Source organism: Phyllobates terribilis, unplaced genomic scaffold, assembly GCF_046119375.1.
Source record: "Phyllobates terribilis strain yellow unplaced genomic scaffold, ASM4611937v1 Scaffold_120__1_contigs__length_5212024, whole genome shotgun sequence".
In the NCBI taxonomy this organism is placed as follows: Eukaryota; Metazoa; Chordata; class Amphibia; order Anura; family Dendrobatidae; genus Phyllobates; species Phyllobates terribilis.
Genome location: NW_027362880.1, coordinates 3968651 through 3985803, shown reverse-complemented (window position 1 = coordinate 3985803; position 17153 = coordinate 3968651). Strand labels below are relative to the sequence as shown.

The 17153-nt window shown below is 42.9% G+C and overlaps 1 protein-coding gene across 1 annotated transcript; it reads left to right on the top strand.

Annotated features, from left to right (window-relative positions):
• Nucleotides 1-79: 79 nt before the first annotated feature.
• On the top strand, nucleotides 80-12999 carry LOC141201618 (uncharacterized). Its single transcript, XM_073663622.1, has 3 exons — nucleotides 80-140; nucleotides 12198-12277; nucleotides 12379-12999. The coding sequence occupies exons 1-3, from the start codon at nucleotides 80-82 to the stop codon at nucleotides 12844-12846; spliced, it is 609 nt and encodes a 202-aa protein (XP_073519723.1). The 3' UTR covers nucleotides 12847-12999.
• The last annotated feature ends 4154 nt before the right edge of the window (nucleotides 13000-17153 follow it).

The window sequence follows — 17153 nt, the reverse complement described above, 5'->3', positions numbered from 1 at the left end:
GCTCCTCCGACGCTGCAAAGTCAAAGCGGTCTCTGCCGACAGCAGAGGAAAGTGCATAGTTCAGACCAGTGGCGCGACCATGCCGCTGGTTGAAACTGTCCATCTTCAGGAGAGCACTGCCCCCAGCAAGGAGGTAGCCAGCAAGACAGAGGAGCAGTGTGCTCCTGATGAAACAAGATTAGACAAGCTCTTAAAGGAATTTTCTGATCCGACATGACACTGACTGCAGACTTGTGAAGAGATGCAGATGTGTTATGTGCAGCATGAGACGGGGCATTATCATGCATGAAATGATCTCGATGGTCCAGATGGATGGAGTGGAGGATGGCTGGTTTATGGACACCCCATGCAAACACTGCTACGGCGCTAACAAGGAGGAGGTGGAGTAATGTTTTGGGCTGGAATCATGGGGAGAGGGATTGTCGGCCCTTTTAGGATCCCTGAAGGGGTAAAGATGAACTCCATAATGTATGTTGAGTTTCTCAAACAGCACTTCCTTCCATGGTTCAAGAAGAAGAACCGTGCATTCCGCAGCAAGATCATTTTCATGCATGATAATGCCCCGTCTCATGCTGCACATAACACATCTGCATCTCTGGCTGCTATGGGCATAAAAGGGGACAAACTTATGGTGTGGCCCCCATGCTCCCCTGACCTCAACCCCATTGAGAACCTCTGGAGCATCATCAAAAGGAGTGTCTATGATGGCGGGAGGCAGTTCACATCTAAGCAACAGCTCTGGGAGGGTATTCTGTCCTCATGCAAAACAATTGAAGCAGAAACCATCCAAAACCTGACAAATTCAATGGATGAGAGAGTTCAGAAGCTCCTTTCGAACAAGCGGTCCTATGTGCAAATGTAACATCACCTAGAATAAAGTTTTGAGTTGAAAACTGTTTGATTTCAGTTTGTAATAACCTGCTAATGCTTATAATTTCAAAAATGACCATTTTTTTGTTCTTTATTAAAATGAAAAGGTTGAAAACTCTGCTGTGCATAATAATTTGGAACATGCATTTTGAGTGCAGTTTGAGTTTTTTATTTTTTTAAATATACTGTTATCATAGGCAGTTTGTACAAAAACCTTTCAATTGTACTCTAATAGTTATTTGACTGGAAAATTACAATGACTGCAATTCATATAGGTAATTTGGGAAAATCTGAGAAAATATTATTTGCATAATAATTTGGAACACAGTGTATACAGACCACAAAGTATGGCAGTATCAGCGATCAAGCTGGAGAGAGCAGGAGAGACGCTAGAAAGACGCTCGAGAGAGAGAGAGCAGGAGAGACGCTCGAGAGAGAGAGAGAGCAGGAGAGACGCTCAAGATCAGGAGAGACGCTCGAGAGAGAGCAGGAGAGATGCTCGAGAGAGAGAGCAGGAGAGACGCTCGATAGAAAGCAGGAGCAACTGTCAATCACTTCATCACTATATGACTCAGTAATGATACCTATAGCATATTACTCAGGGTGACAACATGGCAGGTCACAGAGTTACTTTCATGATCTAGATTTGCTAAATTGGAGACATATCATGATACAGAGCCCATGTCCATGACTTATGTCAGCTCCAAAGTGAAATATGTATTGAAAAAAATAAAAAAAAATTATTTATATACACACACATATACATACACTGCTCAAAAAAATAAAGGGAACACTCAAATAACACATCCTAGATCTGAATGAATGAAATATTCTCATTGAATACTTTGTTCTGTACAAAGCTGAATGTGCTGACAACAAAATCACATAAAAATCATCAATGGAAATCAAATTTATTAACTAATGGAGGCCTGGATTTGGAGCCACCCCCAAAATTAAAGTGGAAAAACACACTACAGGCTGATCCAACTTTGATGTAATGTCCTTAAAACAAGTCAAAATGAGGTTCAGTATTGTGTGCGGCCTCCACGTGACTGTATGACCTCCCTACAACGCCTGGGCATGCTCCTGATGAGGTTGCGGATGGTCTCCTGTGCAATCTCCTCCCAGACCTGGACTAAAGCATCCGCCAACTTCTGGACAGTCTGTGGTGCAACGTGACGTTGGTGGATGGAGCGAGACATGATGTCCCAGATGTGCTCAATCGGATTCAGGTCTGGGGAACGGGCGGGACAGTCCATAGCTTCAATGCCTTCATCTTGCAGGAACTGCTGACACACTCCAGCCACATGAGGTCTGGCATTGTCCTGCATTAGGAGGAAGCCAGGGCCAACCGCACCAGCATATGGTCTCACAAGGGGTCTGAGGATCTCATCTCAGTATCTAATGGCAGTCAGGCTACTTCTGGCGAGCACATGGAGGGCTGTGCAGCCCTCCAAAGAAATGCCACTCCACACCATTACTGACCCATTGCCAAACCGGTCATGCTGAAGGATGTTGCAGGCAGCAGATCGCTCTCCACGGCGTCTCCAGACTCTGTCATGTCTGTCACATGTGCTCAGTGTGAACCTGCTTTCATCTGTGAAGAGCACAGGGCGCCAGTGGCGACTTTGCCAATCCTGGTGTTCTGTGGCAAATGCCAAGTGTCCTGCACAATGTTGGGATGTGATCACAACCCCCATCTGTGGACGTCGGGCCTTCATACCACCCTCATGGAGTCGGTTTCTAACCGTTTGTGCAGACACATGAACATTTGTGGCCTGCTGGAGGTCATTTTGCAGGGCTCTGTCAGTGCTCCCCCTGTTCCTCCTTGCACAAAGGCGGAGGTAGCGGTACTGCTGCTGGGTTGCTGCCCTCCTACGGCCCCCTCCTTGTCTCCTGGTGTACTGGCCTGTCTCCTGGTAGCACCTCCAGCCTCTGGACACTACGCTGACAGACACAGCAAACCTTCTTGCCACAGCTCGCACTGATGTGCCATCCTGGATGAGCTGCACTACCTGAGCAACTTCTGTGGGTTGTAGAGTCCGTCTCATGCTACCACGAGTGTGAAAGCATAACCAACATTCAAAAGTGACCAAAACATCTGCCAGAAAGCATTGGTACTGAGATGTGGTCTGTGGTCCCCACCTGCAGAATCAATCCTTTGAGGGTGTCTTGATAATTGCCAATAATTTCCATCTATTGTCTATTCCATTTGCACAACAGCATGTGAAATTGATTGTCAATCAGTGTCGTTTCCTAAGTGGACAGTTTGACCTACTTGGAGTTATATTCTGTTGTTTAAGTGTTCCCTTTATTTTTTTGAGCAGTGTATATATACAGTACAGACCAAAAGGTGGACACACCTTCTCATTTAAACATTTATCTGTATTTTCATGACTAAGAAAATTGTACATTCACACTGAAGGCATCAAAACTATGAATTAACACATGTGGAATTATATACTTAACAAAAAAGTGTGAAACAACTGAAAATATGTCTTATATTCTATGTTCTTCAAAGTAGCCACCTTTTGCTTTGATGGCTGCTTTGCACACTCTTGGCATTCTCTTGATGAGCTTCAAGAGGTAGTCACCGGAAATGGTTTTCACTTCACAGGTGTGCCCAGTCAGGTTTAATAAGTGGGATTTCTTGCCTTATAAATGGGGTTGGGACCATCAGTTGTGTTGTGCAGAAGTCTGGTGGATACACAGCTGATAGTCCTACTGAATAGACTGTTAGAATTTGTATTATGGCAAGAAAAAAGCAGCTAAGTAAAGAAAAACGAGTGGCCATCATTACTTTAAGAAATGAAGGTCAGTCAGTCCGAAAAATTGTGAAAACTTTGAAAGTGTCCCCAAATGCAGTTGCAAAAACCGTCAAGCGCTACAAAGAAACTGGCTCACATGAGGACTGCCCCAGGAAAGGAAGACCAAGAGTCACCTCTGCTTCTGAGGATAAGTTTATCCGAGTCACCAGCCTCAGAAATCGCAGGTTAACAGCAGCTCAGATTAGAGACCAGGTCAATGTCACACACAGTTCTAGCAGCAGAAACATCTCTTCAACAACTGTTAAGAGGAGACTTTGTGCAGCAGGTCTTCATGGTAAAATAGCTGCTAGGAAACCAATGCTAAGGACAGGCAACAAGCAGAAGAGACTTGTTTAGGCTAAAGAACACAAGGATTGGACATTAGACCAGTGGGAATCTGTGCTTTGGTCTGATGAGTCCAAATTTGAGATCTTTGGTTCCAACCACCGTGTCTTTGTGCGACGCAGAAAAGGTGAACGGATGGACTCTACATGCCTGGTTCACACAGTGAAGCATGGAAGAGGAGGAGTGATGGTGTGGGGGTGCTTTGCTGGTGACACTGTTGGAGATTTATTCAAAATTGAAGGCATACTGAACCAGCATGGCTACCACAACATCTTGCAGCGGCATGCTATTCCATCCGGTTTGCGTTTAGTTGGACCATCATTTATTTTTCAAAAGGACAATGACCCCAAACACACCTCCAGGATGTGTAAGGGCTATTTGACCAAGCAGGCGAGTGATGGGGTGCTACGCCAGATGACCTGGCCTCCACAGTCACCAGACCTGAACCCAATCGAGATGGTTTGGGGTGAGCTGGACCGCCGAGTGAAGGCAAAAGGGCCAACAAGTGCTAAGCATCTCCGGGAACTCCTTCAAGATTGTTGGAAGACCATTTCCGGTGACTACCACTTGAAGCGCATCAAGAGAATGCCAAGAGTGTGCAAAGCAGTCATCAAAGCAAAAGGTGGCTACTTTGAAGAACCTAGAATATAAGACATATTTTCAGTTGTTTCACACTTTTTTGTTAAGTATATAATTCCATATGTGTTAATTCATAGTTTTGATGCCTTCAGTGTGAATGTACAATTTTCATAGTCATGAAAATACATAAAAAGTCTTTAAATGAGAAGATGTGTCCAAACTTTTGGTCTATACTGTACATACACACACACACACACACACACACATATATATATATATATACATACACGCACGCAGTAGGGAAAATAAGTATTTGATACACTGCCGATTTTGCAAGTTTTCCCACCTACAAAGAATGGAGAGGTCTGTAATTTTTATCATAGGTACACTTCAACTGTGAGAGACAGAATCTAAAAATAAAATCCCCAAAAAAATCACATTGTATGATTTTTAAATAATTAAATCGCATTTCATTGCATGAAACAAGTATTTGATCACCTACCTCACAGACCTGTTAGTTTTTCTTTCAGAAGCCCTCCTACTCTGCACTCCTCACCTGTATTTATTGTACCTGTTTGAATTCATTACCTGTATAAAGGACACCTGTCCACACACTCAATCAATCACACTCCAACCTGTCCACCATGGTTAAGACCAAAGAGCTATCTAAGGACACCAGGGACAAAATTGTAGACCTGCTCCAGGCTGGGATTGGCTACAGGACAATATGCAAGCAGCTTGGTGAGAAGGCAACAACTGTTGGCACAATTATTAGAAAACGGAAGAAACACAAGATGACTGTCAATCTTCCTCGGTCTGGGGCTCCATGCAAGATCTCGACCCGTGGGATAAGGATGATTCTGAGAAAGGTCAGGAATCAGCCCAGAACTACACAGGAGGACCTGGTCAATGACCATTAGTAACACACTATGCCGTCATGGATTAAACTCCTGCAGGGCACGCAAGGTCCCCTGCTCACGCCAGCACATGTCCAGGCCCGTTTGAAGTTCGCCAATGACCATCTGGGTGATCCAGAGGAGGCATGGGAGAGGGTCATGTGGTCAGATGAGACCAAAATAGGACTTTTTGGTATCAACTCCACTTGCCGTGTTTGGAGAAAGAAGAAGGATGAGTACAACCCCAAGAACACCGTCCCAACTGAGAAGCATGCTGGGGGAAACCTTATACTTTGGGGGTGCTTTTCTGCAAAGGGGACAGGACAACTGCACCCAGCAACAGTCCCGAAACTTGAAAGATCTGGAGAAGATCTGTATGGAGGAGTGGTCCAAAATTCCTGCTGCAGTGTCTGCAAACTTGGTCAAGAACTACAGGAAACGTCTGACCTCTGTAATTGCAAACAAAGGTTTCCGTACCAAATATTAAGATCTGTTTTTCTATTCTATCAAATAATTAATTTGCATAATTGCATGAAATAAGTATGTAAAAATTATAAAATGTTATTTTCTGTTTTTTATTTTTAGATTCTGTCTCTCACAGGTGAAGTGTACCTACGATAAAAATTACAGCCCTCTCCATTCTTTGTAGGTGGGAAAACTTGCAAAATCGTCAGTGTATCCAATACTTATTTTCCCCACTGTATATACTTTGTTACTAAAAAAGAAAAAACCCACCGGTCTTCTATGTGAACATAAAGACTATAACTAAAAATCTTATATATTAAAAAAAAAAACTAAAACAAGGTTGACCACATTTTCTTATGGTATTTTTATCTGAAACTTCCTTGGAAAATTCACTGGAAATATCAGAAATGTCTGAAGTGGGGACCTCAATGTAAGACCCCCACCCATTAGATGTAAGGGGGCTCCCAAACCTCAGGTGTCGATGCAGCACAGCCATCTGCAGCCACATTTTACGTAGAGCACACGCAGAACTGGGTCATTAACACATACATTAATCCTTTCATTTCGTTCTCCTCTGCTGAAGATGTGTTTGACAAAGATCTCATCTACCAAAATAAAGAGGTGTATTCCCTATGAACTAACAATACCGTGGCATCTCTTCTTCCCAGGTCCTCTGCGTTGTGCCAATCTTCTGGAAATGTGTGGATACATTGACAACTGGCCACTGCCAGGCCCCTGGTCGTAGTGATTATGCCTACTGTCCAAACTGATTAGACATGGACAAGGAGTAAGGTAACACCCCATTGTCAATTAGATGTAAGGCTATGTTCACACTAGGCGTTTTTTCACTACACATTACTTTCAATGGGTGAAATACACTGAAAGAAGTGACGTGCTCTATTCAGCAAAAAACAATGCAAATCACAAAATACTGATCATACAAAAACCAGGGTGTGAGCGTGAGATTTCTGAAATCTCATAGACTTTGCTTGTACTGTAAAACACAGCTGAAAATTTGCATTAAAAAAACGCTGAAAAAAATGCAATGTGTGAACATAGCCTTCAAAGGCACTGCACAGTGGTCTGAAACACAAATTCTGCACATTTGTGATTTTATAGGGTTTATAAGATTACTAAAACAGATGTGTCAGGAGACCACACAGATCCACTTTATAAAAAAAAAACACCTCAGTCATTGAAAGGTTAAATTACAACATTCCTAAGTCCAGTGCTCAAAATCTCCCAAGTCTCCTTACATTATGTAGTAAAGGACAGGTGACATTGGGGCCTTGCTTGTCCACCAGGTGATGTCTTATCGGTGGAAAGACTGTGATGAGAGGTTTGTCTTGAGGAAATTGTGGCGGAAGTAAACTGCAATAAAAGCAAAGTATTAGAGCAAGACGCGGGATACATGACTGCAGCCTACAGAAACGTGACAGGTCCGGGGAAAATACCCAACACCCTCATCTCATCTCAATGGAAAATCCATTTAGGTGGCACGTAGCGTAAGGCATAAAGGGACGTCAGCACCTTGACATCTGATCGTAATGGTGTTATAAGAGATCTGATGAGTCCATCATGACAAATCTAGTGTGGAAAACATATGCAAATCCGTCTGGAAGTGCACTGGGGCGTATCCCTGCACTTAGACAGCTCCTTTCAAGTGCACGGACACGCCCCTCTGCACTCCCACACCAATCTGCAGACACTCCATTTCCTTTTGACTGGCACATCGGAGCTCTGCAAAAAAAAAAAAGGATCATTTTTCTGGGGAGGGACAATCGACGATACTGTTCTACCACTACTTCCATATGTAAAAGGAAGCTGAGAGGACCCTATAAGCCTCCATATTGATTTAAAGTGATTTCTTATTAGTAGCAATTAAACAACTTGCATTAATACACATCATCTATAGTGACGTCATGAGCCGCCAAGCAACATCATTTAATGGCTCCAGTGCTACAAGACATGACTATGGATGACAAGTCATTGTAGGGTACCGATTACACGCGGTGGGGTCTATCAACAGCATGGGACAAAGATATTCTAGAAGTACCTAATATGGTCTGCTTTCTTTAAGGGGTTGCCCACTACCTTGATATTGATCACTTACCCATTGGATAGGTCATTAATATGGAATCAGTGGGGGCCATCTTCACAAGTGAATAGGAGCATGCGGCTCCCTCTCTGGGGGGCTGTCAGAACCCCATCGATTTGATATTGATACCCAATGCTGATGTTATCAATATCAAAGTAGAGGACAATCCCTTTAATTCCCATTAGGTTCACATTTAATAACCCCAACAAATGCAACGTAATCTCTCAACTAAGACAATAGCACCCCGTGTCACTTACATATTGATGCTGATGGTGAAGTTCTTAAAGGTGATTGGCAGTCTGTACTCCACATCTTTCTGAATTTCAGTAATACTGGAAAGATAAAAAAAAGAAAACATTAATGATGACAATTCTACAAACTGCTGTGTCCCAAAAGAAAACACAACAGGTGGATGTGTGTAAACCTAACCGATGCTCCAGTATTGTGGGTGCTGGAGCGTGCAGTCTCACAAGACACGATTTATCTACCGTCTTGAATTGGAGGTGCCCCAGCCCCCAATAATGATCTAGGTCTGATTCGGCAGAACAGCATGAGGTCCGGCAAATCTGACCGCTTTATGGATACAACATGCTCCATATTACGACCACAAGAAAAAAGCCAAATAAAGAAGTGTGAGAACAGGACGGCGATGGGTGTACGGAGGATGGCAGAGAGATGACTGCAGAGCGCAGCATAAAGCACTCAGACATTAATCATCCCTGACAAAACATAATACAAGTCCTGCTTCATGCTGGGTACGCTTCTCAGGTAACCCTATACTGAAGGACTTGTACTGTTCATAGACCTAACATACAACACATTACATACAAGTTATCCCGCAGCAAGAGACACATGACATAAAATAATAACCATCCTAGACATCAAGTTCCCCTTTGAGAGGTCACAAGGTAATATCCGATGGCTCTAAAATGGAATCTGCCACCAGGTTTTGCTATCCCATCTGCATGATGTAAGGGCAGAAACCTGATTCCAGAAATGTGTCCCTTATTTCACTGCAGTTTTGATACATTTTAGTTTTATCTACTGCAGATCTAGCAGTGCTCTGAATGCTGAGCTCCGTATAACCGGCTGCACCACTGATTGGCAGCTTTCTGTGTACACTGTGCATAGGCAGAAGGCTGCTATACAGACCTTGTGAAAAATGAGAAAAGAGAAAGGGAGAAAAAGTGTGCCATGTACCACCTGAGGAAGATAGTTCACTATCGAAACGCTTTGTGGAAAGGGCTCATTAAATTTATTTTTTAGAACTAAAAATTTTTTCACTTCTAGTGTTCATTCTTTTAGCGCCCTATAGACCGCTTTTTTATTTAATTTGGACCACTCCTGAAAAATGAGGGATACCTGGTTGCAGGTTTACTAGTCTTCTAGTCACAACCTCCTACTGATAAAACAAAGATTTTATCAAAACACCAGCAAGCAGCCCAGAAAGTGACACATCGCTGGAATCAGGGTCTCTGTCTCTACATCATGCTGCTCTGGGAATATATGGCAAAAACCTAGTGACAGATTCCCTTTAAGCTCTCATCTCTAGTGGTGAGGACCCTAGAATTTTCTTCTGAGGTGGGTTTCCCTTTAGCTCTGCACCTACCTAGCGTCACTGCATGGCTGCGGAAATAAAAAAATAAATAAATAATAAAAAAAATCTTTCTGAATTCTGAAGAGAAGGAGCAGTTGTGGAGTGTCTATATAATAGATGTAGAGAAGTGGGATGACGGCGGCCTGTGCTGAGCATTGCCCGGCTGATCGGGTGATGACTGATGGGTCACATGAATGAGTTATTACAGCAGAAACCGCACCCGTCCTGATAACTATTCCTGCAAGGAACCGGCCGTCCCTAACCCTGCAGCTACATAATAGAGATGCAAAGAAACAAGGAGAAAGAAAGGATGCAATGACCGGGATCACCAAGGAATAGCAAAAATATAGAATTTTATTAAAGACTAAACATACAAGACATGTTAAAAAAAAAACTAAAAAGCAACAATTGCCCCAATGAATAACAAAACCATTGCAAGGTACTGATATGGTTAATCCTCACATATATATGCCCAACTAGTCACAGAAAATCTCAATATATGACTACAGACTGCCCACCACAATATAATAAAGAGCAAGGTAGCAGCAAAGTATCTATTCACAAAGGCATTAATCTACAAATAAGCCTATAAAAATAGTGCCCATTATATAACCCCACAATGAAACCTGCCGCTGACACAATCGCCCCAAATGTGAAACAATACAATTGGATTGCTAAAAGAGCAAGCGAACGCTGTTAGGTCGGGCAGTAGAAAAAAATGATGTAAATACACCTGAACCATCAGGCAACCTACAGAAATGTGCATGGAGGATGTTGTTTTTACATAAGAGTTATGTATACAGAAAAGCTATATGTCCTATACAGGAAAAGTGTGGGATGAGGGGCTTACAAGACCACTAAAGTAAGACATTCACAAGCTCCTTCTGTATACTCCCTGGTGCCGGGGGTCCGACCCCACTGATCTTACACTGAGAATGGATGGAACTCCTGTAATGTCACCCTTCTTTTCTACAATGTAATCAAGGCATATTTATGTCTGAACAAGACTTGTATCGACCCATAAAAGAAAAGAGCCCCAGCTCCACCATACTGAATCCCTGCACAGCGACGCTATCAGCCGTGCAGGGACACAACGCAGCTGCCGTCACTTATATAATGGCCGAATGTGCAGGGAAAAGCCACAACGGACCTCATTGTTCTGAAGGCTGCAGCGTATCCGAGCTATATGTGATACTACTCTGACATAGGGAAAGGGACAAAAACCCTTCAAATAGCAGGGAGTGACGTCTGATTAATATTTAGATTTGTATTGAACATAAAACCACAATCTTAGGACCATTACATACATTACCAGACTACTTTATAGATGATCAATTGCCAGCACAAGTTATATTACGCCCAAAATATCTCTGCAGCAGCACCACCAAATTGCTGTATGAAAAATATGAGGAGTTATAGAAGTGTGCGCCCACATATTATCTGTACAGGTCCATATATCAGCCACTATTATGTGAAATATGTTATAAAATACACTATTATACATTATTAATGTTCTGTCCCTTTAAAATTCTGTCACCATGGTAACGACAGTCATACTCAGCCAATAGGATTGCTCGGTTTGAATTTGAAAAAAACAAAAAACTCCTATGTGGTCAGTTTGTTCCATCTGATCTGAGTGTGAAGACAGACACCTGCGATCAGCGAGAGATTCTAGGTATAAGACGTGATATCATCTAATGGACGGAGCCACATCCCATCACACGCACTCAGCGACCACAACTGACAGGAATCAGCCCATTTACCAGAGGAGAAGTCATTATTCCCCAACACATGATACGCTGAGACACCAGTGGGGGGCGCCACACTCATCACATCTCCCATCTGGAAGGATCCAGCCATCACTTCTAATGGGGGTCACTGCCCTTTTTTGGTGATTGCTGGAGTTTCCCGCGGTCGGACCCCACTGATCTATCAGTCGTCACCGAGCCCAGGGATAAGGGGATGACTTGTTCCATCTGATAATTCCCCTTTAATGAAGCTCAGATACAGAACAGTAAATATCCTACACATTTCCCAATTTGCCCTTTCCCCAGCAGAGCCCCCGAATTATTTATAGCCAATGTTTCTAAGACCAAAGAAATATCAGCCAATCCCCAAACCCTCTGCTGACGCCTCCTGAGGTTTTATAGATTGTGGATACATTTCTACAAGAGAAGATATCAGCGGACACCATGGGGATGGAGTATTCTGCCAGCGTTGGAGCAGGTAGTGTCCATCACTCACTCACCGTTCTCTATACTCTTGTTACATGGCTTTCTGGGGCTTTCATTAAACAGACTCATCTGTGGGGACATTTTCTTTCCTTTAATGCATATACTTGGTGGTAAATATTTTTCTGAGTTTTATTGAAAATTGTGCACAGTTTGCCTCCTGTACCCTCTGTGCTGTACTGTCTATTGCTGGCTGCAGAACTAGTTAACTGAGAATCCATCAGTGAGCTCCTTCTGACAGTCTTAACATACATACGTCCTCTTTGTACGGTGAGGATTGCTCCTAATATCTGGTTGTGTTTTCTGCAGATTACATCAGTCCTGAGGAACAGCTGAGGAGACTGGCGTATTGTGTGAAGTTTCTCCCTTCTCCCCTCTACAAGAAGGAGGTCAGTGAGACGACTCAGGGCAACGCTACGGCCTCTTCTATAAGGTAGCTGTGTATTCGGATCTTCCTTGTAGCCTCCTAACTTCATCTCTTCTCTTCCAGCGCCTTATGCCGACCAACCCCATTGCCCAAAGAAGATGCATCGAAGAGTATAAAGCCAGGGAGAAAAGGAAGAGGGAAGAAAGGCGCAAGGAACTAAAAGAACGGCGCAAGTACCTGGATGAAGAGGAAGACGAGGAAGAAGAGAAGGAAGAAGAGGAGAAAGCAGCAAAGAAGATAAAGCTGGACATCATGGATTTAAGACAGAAGACACTAAAAGAACTGTGCGCCTACCTGGATGAAGAGGAAGAAGAGGAAGAAGAGAAAGAAGAGAAAGCAAAGAAGATGAAACTCCACATCAAGATCCCTAGGGGGGAAGTGACGGCCAAAGGCCAGAAAAGAAGACAACCGATCCCAACAACAAGAAGGAAGAAGGAGAACCAGACCAACTTCCGCCAGTACATCAACCGGTATTTGAGAGGAAAGAGGAACATCATGTGGACCATCCTGCTGGAACCTCTCTGCCGATAACATCACATACGGCAATACCGGCTGGTAAGTATCAGACCACCAAATAACAGCAGGATAGTGTAATATAGTGGTAGTGTATCAGTATTAGTGTAATAAGAGTAATAATACTAGCGATAATAGTAAGAAATAAATAAAATAGTAATAAAATAACAGTAGTAATAGTAGTAGGTAGAATAGCAGTGTGATCCAGGGTCCTAGGACTGATCGCCTTTTCTCGGGGTCAAGAAGGAATTTTTCCCCTGTGACACAAATTGGCTGAAGGTGTCCTGGGGTTTTTGCCTTCTTCTGGATCAATACTGTAGTTATAGGGTAGTATTAGTAGTGATAGGAGAGAATAATAATAATGTAAAAATATATCAGGTTATTAATAATAATAAGAATATTAAATAGCTATATTTATAAAAATAAAAACATAAATTAAAATAACTCCAGTAGTACAATAAGTAATATATTAATTATACAACTAATAATAACATTATTAGGTTTGATCCAGGGTCCTAGGACTGATCGCCTTTTCTCGGGGTCAAGAAGGAATTTTTCCCCAGTGACACAAATTGGCTGAAGGTGTCCTGGGGTTTTTGCCTTCTTCTGGATCAACACTCTAGGTATAGGGTAGTATTAGTAGTGATAGGAAAGTAGAATAATACTGTAATAAGATAGCAGGATGTTAATAATAGTAAGAATATAAAAATAATTATAGTGTTGTTTTGATTATTTTAAGTAGTTATAGAAAAGTTAGAATAGCAAAGTAATAAGATAGCAGGACATAAATAATATATAATCTATAAAAAGTACAAAAACCTAAATTAAAATACTAATAACTACAGTAGCAGTACAATTAGTTGTGTAATATTAATAAGAATTATTAATAACTAGTAATAACATTATTAGATTTGATCCAGGGTCCTAGGACTGATCGCCTTTTCTCGGGGTCAAGAAGGAATTTTTCCCCTGTGACACAAATTGGCTGAAGGTGTCCTGGGGTTTTTGCCTTCTTCTGGATCAACACTAAGTATAGGGATTTTAGTAATACCATTATCATAAACACAAGAGTAATAAAAAATTATAAAACTAATTAAAAAAATGAATTATAACAGGTACAATTGATTGCATTAGTACAGTAATAATAAACATTAAAAATGGTGGTCCCAGTTAGTAAGTTAGTGTAGTGTTAGTGTAGGGACCCATCTGAAGAGGTCGCCTTGACGTTGGCAGATGGGCTCGCACAATTTGCTCAAAGTGTGCGCTAAGAACCTCATATTTCTATGTACAGGAGATCTAGCAGTAATACCATTCAGGAGATAGGTATTTGTGTACACACATCTTGTTATATACTTTTGTGCCGCACACAGGGCAGGTATACAGGTACAGGACGCTCATATGTAGTGAGAGTGTTGCAGTAATATTATAACTGGGCCTTAAGGGTAAAATGTTGATAACTACAGGTCCTGGAAACACATCAGAAACTAGAACCTGTAAGTAACTGGTTCCCAGCTTGTGATTAATATGTAAAGGGCAGTCTGGTACCAGGACCCGCGTTATAGGACACATTATCATCAGGCAGGTGCAGTCAGGGCTCTTACAAGATCTGCGGCAGTCGTGTGGCGGTATAACACAGTCCCGCTCCTGCCTCAGGCGCCAGCAGTGGAGCCAACCCTGATCCTGGCAGCTTAACCCCTTATATGACACAGTCAGTGGCTTTCACAGCATTTAGGCACTTAAGACCGGAGAGGGAGGCGCGATCATGGTGCCGATGAGTTTCTATGGCAGCCGAGATCTAACAATGGACCCCATGACGGCCATCTTACTGCTCTTATTAGACCCCGGCTGAGGAGAGGTCTATGAGGACACCGGTCAGAGTTATGTCGCCTGCTCTGCAGCTATTAGAAATATCTAGGGCTGATTAGTTTGCTATCTGTAAATCGGATCTAGCCCTGCCCCCCCCCAGCAGCACTGGGCTACCACTGGTGTGATCAGGGCTATTGGGCTCCAAGATTGGGCAGAGGAGCTCAGTCTTCAGCAGGAGCTGGCTGAGGAGAGCGGAGCGACTTGCATGGGGCTGCTGCACAAGAAGCAGCTCACAAGGTGGAGATTTATCCGGAGACGCGGTACCCGGGCTGTGATCTGCTTTGCAGGCTGCATAGTCGCTGCCTCCTAGGACCCGAACTTCACCCCTAACAGGCACAGCAGAGCTCGGACGGCTGCAAGTGCCGGAGAGTGGCTGATTAGTGACTGCTGTGTCTCCTGCACTCAGATAAGAGCGATACAGAGCGGGGGCTCAGTAATGGTGAATACGGGAAGTGTCCACCCTTCACATGCCCTATATGTGGCCCCCAGAGGTAAAGTCTTCCCTGTACCCAGCGCCTCCTCCCGCCTTCACTGCTGGCGTGCGCCATTGCTTAGAGGGGATGTCTGAAGATAACAAGTTACATACATAGTAACATAGTTTTTAAGGTTGAAGGAAGACTAAGTCCATCTAGTTCAACCCATAGCCTAACATGTTGATCCAGAGGAAGGCAAAAAAACCACTGTGGCAAACACTAAGCTCCACATTGGGGAAAAAAATTCCTTCCCGACTCCATACGACAATCAGACTAGTTCCCTGGATCAATGCCCTATCATGGAATCTAGTATATATAACCTGTAATATTATACTTTTCAAGAAAGGCATCCATGCCCTTATTAAATTTTAACAGTGAATCACTCATTACAACATCATGCGGCAGAGAGCTCCATAGTCTCACTGCTCTTACAGTAAAGAATCCCCGTCTGTGATTATGATTAAACCTTCTTTCCTCCAGACGTAGAAGATGCCCCCTTGTCCCCGTCTCAGGCCTCAGAGTAGAAAGATCAGTAGAAAGGTCTTTGTACTGTCCCCTCATATACTTGTACATAGTAATAAGATCACCCCTAAGCCTTCTTTTTTCCACAGTAAATAACCCCAAGTGTAATAAGTGTAATTACTAATAACCTGTCTTGGTATTGCAGACCCCCCAGTCCTCTAATAACCTTGGTCGCTCTTCTCTGCACCCGCTCTAGTTCAGCTATGTCTTTCTTATACACCGGAGACCAGAACTGTACACAGTATTCTAAGTGTGGTCGCACTAATGACTTGTATAGAGGTAAAATTATCTTCTCCTCATGAGCATCGATGCCTCTTTTAACGCATCCCATTATTTTATTTGCCTTTGCAGCAGCTGCCTGACACTGGCCACTAAACATGAGCTTGTCGTCCACCAATACACCCAGGTCTTTTTCAGTGACAGATTTATCCAGTGTTTTACAATTAAGCATATAATTATACATTTTATTTCCTCTGCTCAAGTGCATTACCTTACATTTATCCCCATTAAAGCTCATTTGCCATTTATCAGCCCAAGCTTCTAGTTTACATAGATGCTCCTGGAATATAAAATTGTCCTCCTCTGTATTGATTACCCTGCAGAGTTTAGTGTCATCTGCAAATATTGAAATATTACTCTGTATGCCCCCTACAAGGTCATTAATAAATATGTTAAAAAGAAGGGGGCCCAATACTGACCCCTGTGGTACCCCACTGTTAAATGAGACCCAGTCTGAGTGTTTTCCATTAATAACCACCCTTTGTTTCCTATCACTGAGCCAATTCTTAACCCACATACATATATTTTCCCCTATCCCCATTGTTCTCATTTTATGTATCAACCTTTTGTGTGGAACCGTATCAAAAGCTTTTGAAAAGTCCATATACACAACATCCACTGCATTTCCTTGGTCCAGTCCAGAACTTGCCTCCTCATAAAAACTGATCAGATTAGTCTGACAGGAACGGTCCCTCGTAAACCCATGTTGATATTGGGTCATGAGGTTATTCTTCTTCAGATACTCTAGTATAGCATCTCTTAGGAAACCCTCCAGGATTTTACCCACAGTAGAGGTTAAGCTTACCGGCCTATAATTTCCAAGTTCAGTTTTTGTCCCCTTTTTGAATATTGGCACCACATTTGCTATACGCCAGTCCTGTGGTACAGACCCTGTTATTATGGAATCTTTAAAGATTAAAAATAATGGTCTATCTATGACGTTACTTAATTCCTGCAGTACTCGCGGGTGTATCCCATTCGGGCCCAGGGATTTGTCAACTTTAGTTATCACTTATCCACAGGCTCAGTGATCACTTACTGATCGTGGGGTCTGACCACTGCGAACCATCGTCTGATCGGGAAGGAACGGAAAGTCAGGGAACAACTGCAGCTCCATTCATTCTCTATGGGGCTCCGGAAAAAGCCGAGCTCAGCGCTTGGATGCCACATAGGGAATGAATGGAG